Source organism: Anas platyrhynchos, chromosome 4 (assembly GCF_047663525.1).
Source record: "Anas platyrhynchos isolate ZD024472 breed Pekin duck chromosome 4, IASCAAS_PekinDuck_T2T, whole genome shotgun sequence".
Classification (NCBI taxonomy): domain Eukaryota; kingdom Metazoa; phylum Chordata; class Aves; order Anseriformes; family Anatidae; genus Anas; species Anas platyrhynchos.
In genome coordinates this window covers 68576196-68595879 of record NC_092590.1, presented here as the reverse complement: position 1 = coordinate 68595879, position 19684 = coordinate 68576196, and the positions used below count along the sequence as shown (strand labels likewise).

The 19684-nt window shown below is 37.5% G+C and overlaps 1 protein-coding gene across 5 annotated transcripts in view; it reads left to right on the top strand.

Moving 5' to 3' along the window:
* The window catches only part of AFAP1 (actin filament associated protein 1), a 117715-nt gene extending 98469 nt beyond the window's left edge, over nucleotides 1-19246 (top strand). The window contains exons 10-19 of one of the 5 annotated variants that reach the window (XM_027457449.3): nucleotides 449-594; nucleotides 4223-4340; nucleotides 5892-6149; nucleotides 7663-7777; nucleotides 9584-9748; nucleotides 10336-10526; nucleotides 11205-11366; nucleotides 13120-13182; nucleotides 13276-13326; nucleotides 15893-19246. In XM_027457449.3, coding sequence (XP_027313250.1) covers nucleotides 449-594; nucleotides 4223-4340; nucleotides 5892-6149; nucleotides 7663-7777; nucleotides 9584-9748; nucleotides 10336-10526; nucleotides 11205-11366; nucleotides 13120-13182; nucleotides 13276-13281 — 1224 coding nt within the window. In that variant the 3' untranslated portion in view covers nucleotides 13282-13326; nucleotides 15893-19246. Of the gene's footprint in view, nucleotides 1-448; nucleotides 595-4222; nucleotides 4341-5891; nucleotides 6150-7662; nucleotides 7778-9583; nucleotides 9749-10335; nucleotides 10527-11204; nucleotides 11367-13119; nucleotides 13327-15892 lie in introns of all 5 variants that reach the window. The other 4 variants (XM_038178797.2, XM_072037801.1, XM_027457450.3 and 1 more) reach the window with 4 other exon arrangements.
* Nucleotides 19247-19684: the final 438 nt, after the last annotated feature.

Sequence of the window (19684 nt, the reverse complement as noted above, 5' to 3'; positions counted from 1 at the left end):
CAAAAAACAAACATTATTTTCTTTCCTTGTTTCTACTTGGCAATAATACTTTATTCTCAGGATTCATCCTAACTAAAACCCCCTGGCCTTTCCTAGGAAAATAGTTCTGTTACAGTTTTCAATTTTCTGAGGTCTAATATAAGAATGACTTGAATTTAAATCAACTAGCCATAAGTGATTATTTTTTCTTCATTTATGGAGATTGCCCACTTCATATTACATCATAACTGATGAGCACATGGCTTACTTAAAGTGCACTTCTAGCAAAGCAGATTTAGTGAGAAATCCTGGGTTTCCTAAATTCAGCAGAAGAAAGCCAGAGCTTCTCATATAATATGGTAGCAATTTGTCAGCCAAGAAGAATGCAACATTTTGAAATAATTCTGTGACAACCCCAATTTAGTGGCTGACTAAAGACCTTATGTATGCTTTTGCCCTCTCCTTGCAGGCATCTTCCTCTGAAGACATGGGCAGATGGATAGGGATGTTGCTGGCAGAAACAGGATCTTCAACAGACCCTGGAGCTCTGCACTATGACTACATCGATGTGGAAATGACGGCAAGCGTCATCCAGGCTGCAAAACAGACCTTCTGGTGAGAGGCATTCAGCTGCCCGCGTGTTTTCAGTACTGTGAGAATTTATATCTCCACGTTAACTCTGGTGCCAACAGAGCTTATCAAATCTCCCCAGCCCTTTACCAGATTTTGAAATCCTTAAGTGTCTCAGCATCACAGCATGATAGATGTGTTTAAGATTATCCTGTTGGCATCCTGCTAAAGTTCTGTAAAAACGTGGACACAATCCAACTTTACTCAAATCTTGACTCTTTTTTTTTTTTTCCCAGTAAGTCTCCTTACTAAATGCTGTATTTTAATATTTTATTTTGGTTGAAGTCCTGGAGCTATCACTAGAAGAGGATAAATGCTGAAAAGTAAATAATTATGCATCCATGCAGTTTAAAATTATTTACTTCTTGGCTATATTAATATTTGTATCTGAACGGAACCACTAAAAATGTGCAGCAAATTTACATCTTGAGTAGTCACCTTCTCCATGTTTCCTTCTTAAGTTCTTTTCTCATTAATTAAAAACTTAATCAAGCTCCAGTTCAATTTATTTCTAGTTTTTAATTTAGGAGGTGGAAATTGGGTAGGAGTCTTGGGTACAGCACAGAAATTATGTTTAAAATGCAAATCAGTCCAATGAATTCCCCATCACCAATCCTGTGTTGAAAAAAGTAATGCATACTTAGCATATAGAGTGATTTACATGTTCAAAGTAAATTAATTAATTAATTCTGGCATTAAAGCAATCTCTGGTGGGATGAGACTGTCATTTTTCCTTGGCTAGATAAGATTGTTTAGAAATGGGAATGAAGGAACAATTGGGACACACAACATCTCCTGCTACAGATGTACTCCGCAGTTTGCAGGGGTCACAGGAGGGGTTGCCTGGCAAGACAGTTTGCAGAGGCGTCATCCCTCATCTCTGCCAAATGAGACTTCCTTCAAATTCCACAAATATGGAATTCGCATGACAATACATTAGAGAATCACACCCCATCTGCCTGTCATAACTTTAAACAGAATGAATATGAAAAAAAAAAGGCAAAAGCTTCAGAGTTTTCCTAAAGAAGGCTCTTCTTCCATTAGCTATGTGTTAAAAGAGCTTTTAGCAAAGGAAAATGCACAGTTTCATTCAGGATCTAGCTTGAACTTCTTTTGATAGGAAATGACTCAATGTTACCACAATCGCAGTTTTGAAAAAAAAAAAAAAAACAAAACACAACAAAACAAACAAACAAACAAAAAAAAACAGATAATTTTGATAGAATCAAAATGCACTTCACTTATAGACTTATATTACATATTTGAAGTTAATAGGGTTCAAAAAGTTTACCCTGTGTTGACATGTATTTTTGCTTCAGTCAGCATCTCACAATAACCACATTTAAGAAAGAAACAGAATGGAAACCTTTTCCCCTTGAATACTGCTTGGCTTTCCTTTTCTGAACAAATGTGATATTAATTGGAGCCAAGTGAAAAAACATACGCAACTAGACCACATGTTAGAAAGGAATGTCAAACAACTTGCAAAATAGCAGAATTCCCCTATTAAGAATTAGTTAAAATTCATTGGGTGTCTTAAAAAGACTGTAAGAGCTTGTCAATAAGCAAGTAGGGTAGCCATCTGCTGATTTTCAACTACTAGAAAATAAGGAGAAACGACAATGATGCTTGTCTAAACAAAATATTATTGCCGCCCTTTATAGGACAAATATCAATATTCCAAATTAACAACAGTTATCATTACAGCATTGGTTATCATTCAGCCACTTCGATTTATTAGTTATTCTTTTCCTGAGACTGTTACTGTGCCAAGTGATTGGCTCTGCATTAATAATCCCATCAATTTCCTGTATGTAAATCATTAGGCATCTAGGAAAGGCTGAATAAAAGTTGTTTCCAATTACTTTTTTCCATTGGCTTTCCCATCTAGCAGTTTCAGAATACAATTATTTTACACGGATGCCTCTGTAAACTGGTTTGGAGAGGCTTAGTGAAATAATGCTTATGAAGTGTTTGCAGATACTTATATAAATGTTAGTTTACTGTGTTGGTGGAAACAGTTACTGCAGGTGCATCAGATGTTATTAATGAATATCCCAGTTTTCAGACTTGGCTATTATGCTTTACTCTCAATGAAGCTGCTTAAATAAATAAATAAATAAAGCTACTATAACAGCTCCAAATGCAGTCCTTTAGACTAACCAGAAACACTTGAGTAATGTTCTTCATTAAGAGGAGCAATAAACAAATGCAGCCCTTTAATAATCTCTAATGAAGTATGAGCTATGATAAACATTTTTATCATGGCATTTATCTTAGGCTCTTTACTGTTTGTTTGTTTTAACAAGAAAAGCTTCTAGCTAATGATTATTCCACCCATGCACTGCCTGTGCGTTCACTGGGGCTGTGGCAGACCTAAAAGGCTCACACTCAACCAGACAGGTTCATCCCTCCAGTGAACCTGGCTCTCCCATGGCTCAGGTGAGCCATAGCTGGATGAGGTCTGTCTCCCTCTGAATAACAAATTCAGTGAACTATTTTTATTCCAAAGCCAAAAGAAAGCAAATGTTGAAACCACAGAACTTTTGAGCTCCAGCCAGCACTACAGAAGACTCTCTCAGGTTTAGTAGGGCTTTTGTCATACTTTATGAATATCACCACAGAGCCTGAATAGTCCCATTGTTTGAGATGGAAAGCTTTGTTTTCCTGTTCACATATACCCGAATCTGTAGGAATTATTTGGGATCTCATTTGATACCTCATTCAATTTCAGAGGTTGCTAGAAAGGAAAACTACCTCTTGAGGTCGTTATTACTATTGGGTCTGATTCTGTCAGTCCGTGTATTGTTAGATCTTTGCTCCCAACACAAAGCCCGCTGTAGGCTGTGATACTCTTCAGAATTCCAGTAACACAAGCTACAAGGTAGATTTTGGAAAGAGAAAACAAAATGAAAAATATATATGCCTTTTGAAGCATTCAGAAGGTTCACATCCACTGTGTGAAACATAGTAATAATGAGAATATGGAGTATTTGCGTGCACAGTTACCCAGACAGAGAGCTGGGAAGCATAGTGCCATTGTGCAAACTCTACCTAGCCAAAAGTTCTGACGTGGACATGAAAAATCCCCAGAATTTGGGGAATAAATTATCCTGCAAATTTTGATGGATGTGTTGACTCAAATTTTATCCAAGTTCCACTTCTTTTTTCAATTTTTTTGCTGGATGTAATTATTGTTTCTCCAGATTCCAAGTTCTCATCCCCCCAGACATGCGTGCACTCAGAAACACCTGCTTCTCCCCCATGCAGACAACAAGGGAACATTTATGTGACACTGGCAAGCTGGTTTATAACATAGATCAGCAGGTTCCCATGTAAACATGCCACTGAGCAGTTACAGCTGTTGCCATCCTGGCTTTCACACAGCCTTATCCCTGCTGTAAGAATACAATACAGAAACATATGGTGTAATATTGGCTGCTAGCAGTAACATGTGAGTAGCAAAGGGAAAACTGTCCTCAGCTTTCCTGCAGAAGGAGAGAAGATATGTGCTTCCAGACTACAAAATCAGATACAGGGAACATACCACTGAATCATCATTTAGACTCGGTTCAAGTGCTGTTTTTTATTATTTTTATTTTGCCTTTTTCAGTTTTATGAACAGGCGAGTTATATCCACAAATCCGTACCGGGGAAGCACTGCCAATGGTTATGCATGTCCGAGTGGAATGGCACTTCATTATGATGATGTTCCTTGCATAAATGGATCGGTAAGAATTGAATTTACACAGAACAAATGGTTTGCATGTGTTGAATGCATGGACATCTGAAAATTATATTATCTAAAAAGGCCCACTGGGCAGTTTCCAAATGAAGTCCTATTTTTTTGACTGGGGACTGCAAACTTCCCTCACACCTATAGGGTATTAGGGGCGTGGGACATATTGCTTACATTAACCTGCATGTGAGCCAACGTGCATTTAGAAAGCAGTTGCCTGTTGATGACTTGTTGCCAAGTCCTTGAATATGATACTGTCTTAAGGCGGTATTTTTCAATCACACAAGACCTGTCAAAATTGAGTGCTCGGTTACACTGGGCACTTGTTGGTCTCAATTGAAAAACAAACAAACAAAAAACAGAACACTTTTCCGTCCCTGGGGCTTCGTTCCTCATGAGAGCAGGTACTGCAGATCCCAAAGGAGAGTCAAAGGGCTCACTTCCATCCTCCTAACTTGCAGAGCTAATCATAGGCAGCTGTGTAATAGCATTTAACACATAATGGATATTAACCCAAAGTAATAAGTGGTCCTCAAGAAAATTTATAGGTGAGATATGGAAGCCCGTAAGTTGGGCTCTTCATAAGGGCCCCCACTAAGGCTGCGCTCAGAATTCATTGCTTCAAAGTGCTAAGTGGACTGCAAGTACAGGCCTCCATCATGTCTTAGTAATGTCAGAAAGTAGGAAAAAAAACACTGTTTGGAACTGCATGCAACAGCATGGGGGGTGAGTAGTCTCTGTGTGTAGCTCTTGGATGTGCTTAAGCCTTTGTATGAGTAGCATACTGCCACAGCCAGGATGGATTAAGGAAGGATATTTGGCAACCAGGCCTTTGGTTTCTTTTAAGATTGATTGAATGAATCACTGGAGTATTGTTGTTGAGCTTTCCATTTTTCTGAAGAAAAAATAAAAAAAGGAAATGGCCTGTAGCTATTTTAGATAGTTAGCTCAGAATAATAATCCTCCAGCAAAGAAAATGTAATACTAACATTCCAGCAGCTGGTATTCACTGGAAAGACATAAAGCCTGAAGAAGGAAAAAACAACAACAACAACAACAAAAAACAAACACAAACAAACAACAAACAAACACAAACAACAAACAAACAAAAAAAACTCAGTTTCAGCTAGCTGTTAGGCATTATAGGCATTATTAATTTTAACACTTTATGTACCAGATGTAATCCCACAACTTCATCTGCACAGCCCGTGGGTATCCCTTGTTAACACATTCTCCTTGCGCCCTCTCAATGTTAGAGCTAAACACTGATGGTACAATCTGTGAACAGGGAAAGTAATAGGATAGCACTGGCTTGCTCATTCTATTTGGAATGCAAAGGCTATAAACCATGTAATGCAATGCTTCCTTTCCACACTGTTTCTTCTCCCACCTTACTAAGTAGTTAGCTTCAAGTCTGAGCAATAAGCATATGCTTGCTAAATGCAGAGGGCTTGCTATGGTCAAAAATCTTACTAATGTTTTAATTTCATTTAGGTTCTGCATGGTGTATTGTTTACTAACTGCCAAAGTGTGTGTGTTGCAGTGGGAACCAGAAGATGGCTTTCCTTCTTCCCGTAGCAGGAACATTGGAGAAGAAATGCTTTATGATAATGCAGGCCTGTACGATAACTTGCCGTCTCCAAAAATCTTTGCACGCTATCCGCCAGCTGACAGAAAAACCAATAGGTTATCTACTGACAAACTCTCCTCTAACCATTACAAACACCCTGTCTCATCCAATCTGTCTTCTGCTCAGTCTGTCACTAATACCTCTGCTGTGGGGAGGGGATCGGTCTCGCAGGTACTGTACTATTTAATACTTGACAAAATGTTTTGTTTTTTTTTGGCTGCTCTGTTTATCTGATTGTTTTCTTAAGGATGTTGGGATACTTCACCCTATCTGAGCACTGAAGTGCTTGAGGTTTAGTCATAAGTTACTGCCCATAAAACAGTTTTGCTAAGTTGTAAATTCTGCTGTGGAAGTATTATCTCCTCGTGGCACATGGGGAAGGCCTTCCTCACAAGCTCTTGCCAATTTACAGATTGCAGATAATACAAAAAAAAAAAAAAAAAAAAAAAAACACACAAAAAAAAACCACATTTTTTTCTTCTAAACTTAATCTGAATTCATATCAAGCCACTTTCTATCTCCTTAGGCAAGGAATAATGACTAGGAAAGAAAAAAAAAGTGATATAGGGCTTGGTTGTGACAGTCTCCAAAAGCTGGTCATAAGCCTGTCAAAGTATCACGGAGCTGTGTGACTTTCAATCTAATCTGAAACAGAACAGTTAGATAAGAGTTACTTCCCTTGCAAAAGGTACCTCTTGCATTATTTGTTAACTTAAACCCTACAAAAACCTCATATTCAAATATTAGCATTCAGCGAAGCTGCATAATCAAAGATGGGGGCTTCTGCAATAAATTTCGCTGATCCTACTCTGCTGCAGCAGGCTTCTCATTGCACTCTCAGTTCAGTCCTCAAAAGCTTTTAGAAGCAAGTGAAAATATCGTGGCACAGGTGTGCCTCATGCCTGTCTAACACATTCCAGATGGAAACACCAGGAGTAAGCAGGACAGCATTTCTTCTCCCAGGCTTCAGTCCATACTGCTCCCCTTGGATGTAAAACATACTTTTCCTGGTAATCTTATAGAATCATAGAATTATTAAGGTTGGAAAAGACCTCCAAGATGATCTGGACCTGTCTGGCCATTATGAGGGTTTGTTTTTTTTAAAGAAAGAAAGCTTTTAACTAGCAGCTAAAGGTTGATGCATTAACTCCTAATATTTTAAAATGTGCGATAACTGTATCATTGGAAAAATAATAAATCCATGTACCACAGTGATGGAAAGACCATATAGTAAATAAGAAAGTGTCAAATTTCTGTGTGGCAAACCACGTTGGGTCTTTCTGTATGCGATTAACTTTGAATAACCTGTGTTTCATGAAACTTTACTGTGTGAAATTATGATGTAAAACTCTTCTGCCTCACAATGACTTAGTACAGTAAATGCCAGAGTTTTGAATAATTTAGAAACCAGGATATCACTAGAGATGGGGTGTTCATCCACTCAGTATCCTGTGATTCCCAGTGTTTTCACTTCTGGTATCCTGCTGAGCAGGCAGCTTTCAGAGACAAAATTCCTGAAGGATGCGCCGTCTCCAGCTGGATCAATGTAGTCTATTAAGGTTCTTTGAGCAAGCAACTGTTTTATTTTTTTTTTTTGTCAAGGTTTGCCCTTGATGAAAGGTTAACTGCAATGCTAGTGACACAGGAATAGCCAGAGCCCATTTGTACTTTTGTTTTCAAACAGTTTAAAGGCAAGAAACCTCCTGCGACTGCCAATGGGATCACGGGAAAAGTGAGAACATTAAACAACCAACCGAAGAAACCTGAGTCAGTGTCCTGTGTGAAGCGCACAGCGTCCAGTAAGTATATCTCCTCACTGGTGCCACCGTGAATGCAGTCATGAGGATACCCAAGGCAGCCGTCTTCTTGGCAAATGATAAAGAACCAATATGGTGTTTTTTTTTCAGTCTGAGAGACTAGGCAGGAGATGTCTACCAAGGTTTTGAATAGGAGATAGCATGTACATTGGTGACTCAATGTTACTCCAGCCATGCCTTGAGATAAAAGGTTGTGATGTGCAGAATGATAAATATGAAATGTGGCCCTGTGGCTGCCAAAAGTCATGAGAGCAGAAGGAAAAAAATAATCCGTAATGATTCTTCATTTGAGGCAGAGGGTAATTCTGTACTTCTGTTTAAGAGCGGGATGAGAAGCTAGGAAATACGTTAGAACATTATATTGTTCATAAGCAGATTTACTCTTATCTTTAATGAAAAAGAAAAAGGTACAACAAAATAATGAAGATAACTATAAAGCTCAAAAGCTTCCTTAGATGAGATTTCAATCCATAAACAGCAAATTCAGAATGTGGATTCTTCTGGGCAGGTAGATTGCCTGTAGGTAATATGAAAATATGCTTCCTGAGATGCTCAGTAAAGGAATTTTATAGAAAGAAAGGAATTTATGAGGAGAAACTTGTCTAATTTCCAATACTATAATTTTTAGCAATTAAAAACAAGCCTAACAAGGATAGTTTTCCTTAAAGAAGAAGAGACAAGAAAAGAGTTATAATTTTTAAGACATAGATTCCAAAATTTGGCTTCTGCTAATGAAGGAATGAACATGGCTTTTTCAGCCCATGGAAATTTTTTAAGAAGTCGTGGATTTAACTGGAACATGGGAAAGTTGGGTTAGACTTTAGGAAAAAAATAAAAAAAAAGTGTCATTCTAACTGCACAGGTCAATTTGTACTGGAATGGGTTGTTGTAGTAAAGGCATCTCAGATGCTAAAGACCAATTAAAACTGGTTAGACAACTGTTGGTCAGGAATGGGTTAGGTGAAGTTGACTGCCTTCAAATATGCAGACTAACTGATCTGTGTGGTGACCTATTTCCTTTGAGTCTACACTTGGAGCACAGGTATGGAAGTGGCTGTGAAATAAATTAGAACACATATATGTGAGCCAGGAAAAGAAAGCATTTGTATGGAAAATTATAAAATCAAATAAAATAAAGAAGAAAGAAAGCTCTAAAGTAACATTGTGTTCTGTTCAGTCAGATGAGAAAAGGTGTGTGTTGTAGGTACTTGAAATAGAAATGGAAGATAGGTAAAAAAGGCAACCAAGTTTTTCCTTTGACCACTTTCAATTAAAAATCAAGGCTTCAGAGATAAAGAGAAGCCTCCTTTTCTTTCTCTGAACTACAGAGAACGGCAAGGCCATTAAAAAAAAAAACAACAAAAAAACAAAAACAATGTGGTATTTCTCATCTTTCACATAGAAACCTAGAGAACTAACTATGTGTCCCATAGCATTTCTGTAGCTGTGCTTCAGAGCTCATTAGGAATCACAGACCTTCAGAAAAAGCCAGTGGAAGAGTGGCATTAAACCAGTTTCATGAAGTGCTTCTTGTGATGTTCAGACCTAGGGCACAGTTTGGGGTTTTACTGTTAATTTAAGCAAGTCACTGAGGCAGTGGACTGCCTGAACAGCTGAGGAAGCATCTGTACAAAAACATCTATGGTACAAAAGCCTGAGTAACCCAAAGTTAAATTGAGAAAACTAAAGGTTTTTTGTGTGTCCCATTTTAAACTGTGATCAAAATTTGAACGGGAGCAGGCAGGAACCAACTGGATCAAATAAATCACTGCCATTTAATATGTACAGATGCAGAGCAGTACAAATATGGCAAGAATCGTGTGGAGGCAGATGCAAAAAAGTTACAGAGCAAAGAGGAGGAACTACTAAAGAAGAAGGAAGCACTGCGGAATAGGCTGGCCCAGCTCCGAAAAGAAAGAAAAGATCTACGCGCTGCCATTGAAGTCAATGCTGGTATGAGGTGCTTTATTGTGCTGAATCCTGCCCACAGTATGCTTAATTTCCCAGCCTTGCATTGTGTGATGAAGGTGTGGCACTACATGAGGTTTGGCCTTGATGTTAAACTATACTCTGTAATGTCTATATTTGTTTGGCTTTGATGTTAAACTATACTCTGTAATATCTATATTTGCTTTTTATACATATATACATACATAATGTATGTATATTTGTGCATTTATATGAATTGACGTGTATATATATACATATGTATGTATACCTGTGAGCTAACAGTGATGGGGACTTAAGCAGAACAGAGGAATAATTTTATTGTGACTAGCTAATTATATTTTCATGACATGGGAGAATAACAAAACAAATATTGTTTTGCAACTAGATTAGAAATCTTGGGAAGCAACCTGAAAGCATTTGGTTTCTGTTACTAGATTTTTACATGGAAAAATGATTTTTGCAAAATATGCACCATTTCTGTAAAGTCATTGATTTTTTGAACTCTTGTTCTTTACTTTGTTAAAAAGAAAATAATTTTTGAAAGTGTCAGTTTAAGCTCATTGTTGACATAACATTTCTGTGGATGACAGGCAGGAAGACCCAAGTAATTCTTGAAGACAAGTTAAAGAAGCTGGAAGAGGAATGTAAAGCAAAGGAGGCTGAGCGTGTAAACCTGGAGCTAGAACTCACTGAGGTGAAGGAGAGCCTTAAGAAAGCCTTGGCTGGTGGCATCACACTGGGCTTAGCTATTGAGCCCAAGTCAGGAACATCAAGCCCACAGGTATGCTAATCCACTGGATATGCAAACCCCAGTACCATGGCTTAGAATGGCTCCAGTAAAATGGATGTGAAATGAGAGTTTTCGTGTAGAGAGAAGTGTACTTTCTAGAGCAATGGGAGCAGGAAAACATGGGAATCACAGGTAGTATGTATGTAGTATGTGTGTAGCTATTATTTGTGTTACGATAAGGCACAAAAATTGACTCCTCATTGTCCTCAGTAGTTTGCAAGAGCATAAACTGAGACATTGCTCCATCCCAAGGAAAGTTTTAAATACACCAAATCATCATGCAGTGGCTGAGACCTGCTTGTTTTGGTCCCACTGTCACCCTTTGCAATGGCTACATCTCACACATTCTTGATGGAGCGTGGCAACCTTGCTCATGCTATGGAGCTGTGCCAGAAGCAGCGGGGTAGCTGTATTAGAGGTATCTAAGAGAGATGTCAGTTCCTCCCTATGACCCATTGTTATTTTATGACAGAAAATGAACTTTAATTTTCATCACAGAACACAGAATTTGTATTTTTTTATTTGTTCTAGCCCCATTTTCATTTATTCAACGTTATCATGAGTATGATTTCCTTAAAAATAGTTTCTGGATTTCTAAGTCTAGATGAATAATACTGCCTCTGTGATTATTTGGAGGAAACTCAAGGTAGGGTTTTCACTCTTTATTAGTCTCCAATTTTCAAGCATCGAACTTTGGAAAACTCTCCAATCTCCAGTTGTGATACCAGTGATACCGAGTGCTCAATACCTGTGAACAGTGCAGCAGCTCTGAAGCGACCTCCTTCATCAAATAATTCTCCATGTCGAGGTCATGTACTTCGAAAAGCAAAGGTGAGAAGATGTGTAGCTTCCTTTCTCTGTCCTTCTTACTTACAGAGGTAGAGAGAGGGAAAGATAGGTTCCTTCTGCTTCTGTTGGTAAAATTTAGGTTTAAGAAGAGACTGTACAATATCTAGATTATCTGTATTACTTTATAAATACTGCATGCTTGCCCTCCAAGTCAGGGTTGGTTTCAGGGAATTGTTTGTGGAAGAATTGATAAGTACTTTGACAGACAGATCTAGTTCTAATTCCCTCTCTTTCCCTGTTTTTCTCTGCTCCTTTATAAATTTAATTTGCAAGGTAAGTGGTCTGTGGTGTAGACAGTCCATCCAAAATCCACTAAGTTATACTAACCAGTATAGCTGAAAAGTGGCTGAAAAGTTATAATAAGTGTTCTGATGCAACACATTTTCAGGTTTGGTATTTGCCAGCTGACACAGAACAGAATGGTTCTGCATTACAGTTATTGAAAGTGTATTACGCAATTTAACTACTCTTAATGTACATTTCAAGTAGAAATTAATTTAATGTAATCTCACAAGACAGGCTGAAATTTGCATTCGTGTTGTATTGTTACAAGTTTTTTTTCCATTTTTGTGCTTTATGTTCAATGAGATTTGCATGACCGTTCTAGTGGGCTAAATCTGCCAGCAACATAAGCACATGGGCAGCATATAACCAAGGGTGACAGTAATAGCACTGCCCCGAGCTGTTGTTGATTTAGTAATTCACTGCTAATTGTAATTATAAACAATAATAATCTTAGACATCTGTCTTCTTAGTAGACCCTTTCTGTTCTCAAAACAATAAAATACTCTGCAAAATAGGGATTTTTTAAGTAACTTTCCTTAAAAGCCGTTACAGTCTTCATTGATAACACACATTTACAGTGATAAATGTGTCAGGCCTGGCACCTAAATGTACTAGATTATAAAACATCATCAGCTCACCAAATGATTTGATTTTATGACACATCCCAGTTTCTCCCTGTGTCTCTCCCAGTCCCCATTAAGCTCCCTACATTGCCCAAGCCATGAATTAATTCTCGTGCTGTACCTTAAGTGAGCACTTTCTCACCCACGTTCCTCCCTCTTTTCCATGGTCATCAATGGCCTTTTCTGTCATTTAAGTCAGATAACAATAATTAAACTGGGAGTAATTAGTTTCAGTTCTATTTAACTTTGAAGTTTGATGTTTCTGTTTCAAACCTGAAGAAGGATTCAGGTACTCTCAAGTATGCCAATTATACTATAATTTGTCCCATACAGGTATTATCTCTAACAACACGTTTTGTCTTAGATATGCATGTTAGCTCAGCATTACTGGTAAAATATGATCTAGCAGTTAGAGCACAGTCCTGACAAAAGGGAGCATGGATTTGTTTCAGACATGCTACAGACTAGACAGGCACATTTAATCGTTAGAGCTGAAGAAACCTGGGCACTATAAAAATCTGAAAAATTTTGATGTAAAGAATACCTTCCAGATGTAGTTAATTTTTGTGTGCAACTTGCACCACAGAGGATGGTGCATCCTGCTGTGCCGTTTGATATCGCTACACTTCGGATGGCACGATATTTTGGTCAAGTCCTTTTGTAGAGGAATCTTGCATATAAAATCAGGCTAATCTGAAAGGCTATGGAGCTAATAAGTGTATTTCCTACCCTGGGAAAAATAACTCAAAGTATCCAATTCAGCTTTAACAGCTTTTTCCTAAAAACCTCATGCACTAAATATTAACGGTGAAATTTTGCTGAATTAGACGGTGCAACCCAAGCTGTGCTCAGCCCATTCGCAAGGAGCAGCAGCCAAATCCTGCCATCAGGTATGCATCTGCAGCACACCCGCCCTTCAGTGGGAGTTAAATGTGCATATGCGAGGGTGGAATTTGGCTCTCAATTCTTTTGGCCTTTTGCAGTTATGAGTGAGCCCAGGCCTTATAGATGTGGCTAAACAAAGGGAGTCACACGTGAGTATCCCAGAGCAGAACTTACTTGGCTCTTGGTGCATGAATGTCAGTGCAATGTGTGGGAGTGAAACGGATTTCATGTCCGTGCTAATGCTTGTGTGTTCAGCAACTGGCAAATCGCCCACTGTTATGGTTGTATAAGCATTCAAAACGCCTTTTTTTTCCTCCTTTTCCTCTCCACTATGCATTTCAATGCACCGAATGCCTCCCTTCTCACTCTGCCCTTGCACCCAGGATGCTGAGCTTGTCACCAGCCACCCTTTTGTTTGCAGCCACCCTCCTGGCACTGTTGTGCTCAGCAGCCCAGAGCACTGCGCTCTTCTCTGCTGGGGCAGCTGCTGCTGCAGAATGTGTGCACTGTCCAGCCTGCTGTGTTAGAGCTGTGTGGCAGAGTGCTGCCCCCAGGGGTGTGTTCTACTCCAGCAGAAATCTCTCCAGATGCATCACCATGAGAGGGAAATATAGAGGGAAGTAAGAAGACAGATCTAGGGATAAATCTGAACGCAGCAACAAGGTGGTTGAGTACTTAGACAAACACTGTACATATGTATGCATACAGTTATCTGGATTTTTTTTTAAACTTTCCTCATTGTAACATCTGTTTTGTTGTTGTTGTTGTTGTTGTTTTAAGAATGTATATTTTTCAGCAGTCAGAATGATTTTTTAACTGATTTCAGTAATCTACTGTGCTGGCAATGGGGACTCTAACTAAAATGTAGAAAGTCACAATTTGCATTAGCATTGTGAGTAAAGTAAAATACTCCCAATATCATTGCTGTGCAAGAATAAAGTGATTATTTAAGTGTGTTTCATAGGTCAAGTGACTTTCTAAAATCAAATTTTTATGTGTAGCAAGGAGACTGCAGTGATTGCTTCTAATTTGTTTTCAAACTGTTGTATTGGTGAAGGTCAGCAGCTTACATTTTGCTCATGTTTGGGGCTTGGAGAAGAAAATGAGCACTCCTGGTTTCCCAGCTCTCACTCAGTTTGTCAGTGTTGACTTAAACATTCTTTCATTGACTTGAACCATGCTGGAGCAATGGAAACAAAGGAGATGTTCCTTCAGCACCTGCAGAAGAAACTGCTGCTTTCAAGGCTTATTTAACACATATTTAAAAAAAAATAAAAATTATCTTCCCAGTTGCTCAGACAAGGACTTCCTTTAGAGGTTTGGCAGCATAAACGTAGGGAATATATATTTAGCATCCTTTTTCAAAGTAATCTAGAGTTCACCAATCCTGTGTTTTAAGTTTAGGTTTACCGTAATTTAAAGTGTTAACTGAAAAGTGAAAATGCATTATATCTTAACAAATGGAAAGAAAAAAAAAAAAAAAAAAAAAAAACAAGATTTAAAAAAATACTAACCTATTCTATACCTTCTTTATTATTATTTTTTTTTCCTCTTATGTTGCTAAAACCAATGACTGTGATTTTAGTGGTGCTTTACTATAGTTGAAGAGGTGTCATGGTCATGCAGCTGTTCAGCCAAACTAATGCTTTTACTGCTTTCAGCAGCAGAAACCGATATTTACATACATAAGTAACAGTTTTCAGCTAGAGCTCTTAAATAGCATGAAATGAGTGTTAAACTCAGGAATTCAGCTTGGGAGCCAACTTAACAGGCTTCCTGCAGAGTATCTCTGCAGAGTCGATGGGTGGGAGAGGAATTTGTAGACCCCGGTTCCTGGCTAGGAACAGCTGTGGAATTGCTCCACAGAGATTACTTCAGCAAGAGGCCAGCTCCTTTGGCACTTCATTATTTCCTGATCTCTGTACAGATGTGTTTAAGAGAGCTGGTACATCATGCATGTCCTAGGCTTGGCCCACCCTTCTTCACATCTTCTCTTCTGATGTAATATTAGGAAGTACTGTAGATATCACCCAAGTCAATAGCAACAAGTTTCCTTAGATGAGGTGTTTAGCTATAGCAAACTCATTGCGACTTTTCACTTCTGTGGCAGAAGAAATGGCAATCATGATACCTTTATCTGAAATACATGGGTGAAAGCGTTATAGATCACATGCGTTGCTGTGGATGGTAGGTGTCCTTATCTGCAGTTAAGAGGCAGAGAAACTGAGGGATGGAAAAGTAAAGGGATTTCTTAAATTTAATGAGCAATAGGTCAACTTGGATTCTGTACATGGGAAACGAAGACAGTGTTAACTAACTTTACACTGCCTGTAAGCTTATTTTTTTAGCCATAATGTGTGCTTACCAAGAATTTTACAGTAAAAAATGGAAGAGTACGTAAGACTAAAATGACTTGGTGTCAGCTATGAGATATTGAGTGCTTACTTCTCTCTCACATAGGTAACTTGGAAAGCCCTAGAAAGTACTAGAAAAAAGTTGCCATATGTAGTCGCAGAGGGGTGGAGGCTGTGCACAGACCGTATCAGGACATACTTGTTAACATTCCCTAACTAATCTGTGGGCAGATGGCTGGATCCAGTAGTCAGTGGAAATACTGTTACTGACCTCAGCTGGTTTTGGCTTAGCAGATCTGATGACATCAGTGAAATGTCTTGATTTCTCTAACATTTCCATATCTTTCTTTCCCCCTTCCAGGAATGGGAGATGAAAAATGGAACATAAGTATAGCAAAACCACTCACTTTCCATAAAGGCCTTACCTATTATGGACCAAGACATAGGCTGCAAAAGACTCATCTAAAAAGTGGTATCAAGTGATACACCATAAGAGGTTTTTATAATTCTGTTAAGTTAACGGTAGCTTGGCGCTAATTTGCCTGTATTCCCTCTACTGTATTGCTATGTAACTATGTGTGCCCCTTTTTATTACCTGTAACTCTTTATTTCCAACTTCATTGGTAACGAAAATGAAAATCAAAAAGCAAACCAACCATAGTACGTAAAAAGAGGCATATAGTTGCAATTGAAAGTTTACTTTGCTGAAACAGTATAGAGCAGCAATGTTAATTACATTGCATCAGATGACCTGAACAGCTCTGAAGATAAATGCGTTCTTTAAGAATGATGTGAAATCATTTCAGGTATGTGCTCTTGCAGGTAATACTGCCTTGAAGAACTCTGCTTGCCACAGAAGTTGCTGAGCCAAGGTTTGCTCATTAGCAGTCACACTGCTGTCCATGTGGCAAAAGAAAACTGAAGAAATGTGTTCACAGGGTCATTCATGACCTTCTTGAACCGAGAAGTCAGGAGCTCTTCATTACCACTGGCCTCAGTGGCAGTGCGAAACAGTGGAATGACACAACTTAGCTATAAAGAGTTCTCTGATACTTTTTAAGACAGTCACTTTTGTCATTGGGAGATAAAAAGCTGCCATGCTTTGAAGAAAAAAAAAAAAAAAAGCATTTTAGTACATTCTCTTTATTCCGAAGCACCAGTCATTTTCAAAGGTCATGTTGTCAAGCAATGATTTGTTCCTGACTTTTTAAAATGGCAAACAGGTATTTTTAGATATTGCTTCTTTTCTATACTTTTTGAAAAAGAAAAATGATTGAAATTAATCAACAGATAATGGCAACTCAGAATAGCTTATGTGGTCAGTTTTGTTTTGTTTTTTAAATAATATACTATTGTTAAACTTGAGTTATAGAACACTGCTGTACTTAGTTTCCTTCGTCTTTTCAGACCTCAGCTATTATTTTTGAGGAAGATGAGACTGAAAGGATGATAATTTTAAGGCTCTTTTTATAAATCTTTTTACAAGGAATTGGGGATTTTTTCAGACAGGAGTCCATTTCTGTTTACTAGGAAATTGTGTCTTGCATTTTAGTCTGTAAAATTGTAGATACCTGTTCTTCTTTGTCTCTATCTATGTCACTCCTGCAAAGTTATGTGCAGTAAAATGCCAGCTGAAGTCCTTCAAAATCTCAAGATTGGCTTAAAAAAATCAGGAGAGAGAAAAAAATACATAAGTTGGGTTCTTTTAATTTATTCTTTTTTTTTTTTTTTTTTTAAAAGCCTTTGGAGAGCTTTCAATCACATTCTCATGATTTTTCTCCTCAACTATGAGGATTAGAAAATTAATTAAAAAAATTAAAATACTACTCATATTTTAAGATAATCAGAGATGTTAGTGCTGGAATGCTGGAATCTGTACTTAAGACTTGCAAGCAAAATCACAGAAGCTGGCAACACAGTAGTTATCAGGGATCAAATCCTGTTACGGTCCAGAGGTCTCGTTAAGGACACCAAAGGACTTCCTGAAGGAACTGTTAGGATTGGCAAGCCCAGAGTCCCAGCACAGAGCTAGCAGAAAGACCCAGCACTTAGCAGCTCCCCCAGATCAGGTGTATGCCAAGTGGTTTTGAAAAGCATGTCCATAATGGTGCACACAGAAGTGAAGTGCTAAATCCTGTTCCCAAATGTGCCAGGCATCACATTGACCCTTAGCAGAGGAGAAATGGGGTCCTAGATTGGAAAAGGCTCTTTGCTTCCTGGGACTGTGCATTGTACGAAGTGCCACAGAAATGCAATACTATAGGGAAGCAAGTGTCAGTGTGTTTTTCATCAAAAACAGGATTTTTTTTTTTTTATATTATTTTCAGTCATCTGCTTACTTATTACTGTAGGCGGAGGGCACATTCTATGCTGTATGACTATGGACTAAACATTACCAAGTTCCCACAAACAATAGCAGAAACAAATTTGAAGCAAAAGTAAGTTCATTTAGGCTTTTTATTTCAAATTAAGTTATTTATTTGTATATTTCAATAAATATTTAATTTATATCTGTACATATTTATGATGCAAATTAGGCTTCTAGTAAACATTTGCAAGGATGTAACAGTTGCCATTAAGAAGTGGTCCCACATAAAGTAATGCAGAGTAATCAAAAGCCAAATTCCTCTGAGTCAGACTTATTTACCTAATATTAGTATTGTATCTTCCATCCCCTTTTGCCCATCCTCCTGCAGAGGCTCCTTAAAGCCACTTCCCCACCCTGTACTGTATAATTGCGTGTCTCTAATGGTAACATTGCAATTAGCCTTTAGTGACATGTCTATTCTTTGTAATGGCCAATGTTTTCAAAGGAGGAAACAAATAAATAAAAATCCACTAGAAATAATATCTCAATGGACCACATTCAGTGCTGTGAAATGTTCCATTTTTTTAAAAAAGTACTGTTGCTGTGCAATTTTTATAAAAAGCAACAGAGCTTGTATTTTCAATGTTTTCAGGATTTCAGGGTCACCAGGCAGTCAGTAATAGAGCAGTATGACTTTTTTAAAATGAAATTTATTGTATTTTAAACCATTGCATTTCTATGTCTTTTGAGAAAATGTTACACTTCTGCTTCCTCAACAAACTCCTGTTACTATACCAGGTGCTTTTTTTATTTTTTTTAATGGGTGATGCTTTTTTAAAAAACAGATCATAATCTTAGGGGATTAAATTTTTTTTTTAAACGAGATGATTGTGGCAATTTGAATTTTGAAATGGAGAATACTTAATTTAGTATCTTATTTTTTTCATTTATGACACTTTCAAACTAATTGGCCCATGCTGTATGTTGTAAGATAATGTTCTCATATTAAGAATGTAATTATTTCCTTATTGTATTTTTTAAAAAACAAAATCATATTTAAAAATTTCTGTGAAAAAAGCATGAAAGAAACATTTAAAAAGTTTTTGTTTTATTTTTGTTATTGGATTGCCCATTATAATTGACTGTAAATATATTCTTTCTACTGTATTTCTCAATGTATTTAATATTTTTGGCACACATTCATGGAAACTTCTGTAAAAAAAAAAGTCCAAAACAGACCCACCTATAAATGTGTGTCTTAGTAGCTTCAACTAACTTTATGCCTTTCTAGTTTATTCTTCAGGAAGTCTTGCAGAGTGTGAAAAACAGACTGGCACCTGGTAGGTGCGACAGATACAAGACCATTATTAATAAAGTTACCTGTCATAAATAAAAGAAGTATTTGCATTGTTGTTTCCTGTTATTTAAAAATAGAAAAAAAAAATAAAAAAGTATTTAAAAGTGTATATAGTATATAAAGTATATATATTTCTTTATGTCACTTTTTTTTTTTTATCACATTAAAATGTGCATTTTTTCTTCAACTTGAATACACTATATGTAAAAGAGAGCCCAGCAATGGAAAACAGCAGTTCAGTGCATTTAGCACTCAAAGCAGAAGGCACTGCTTATCTAGTGTCACTATTTGCTTAGATGTCAAACCAATTAATAAATAACATAGTGTACATTTTTATGTACAGTGATAAAAATTACCCCAGAGAAATTAAAGTAGATCAAAATCAGACTGCACTAATTATCAGGCAAGATAACTGTGATTATAGCAATTCCTTATAGATGACTGAAAGAAGAGATTGCATAATGATGTGCCATAAGTATTCCTTGTTG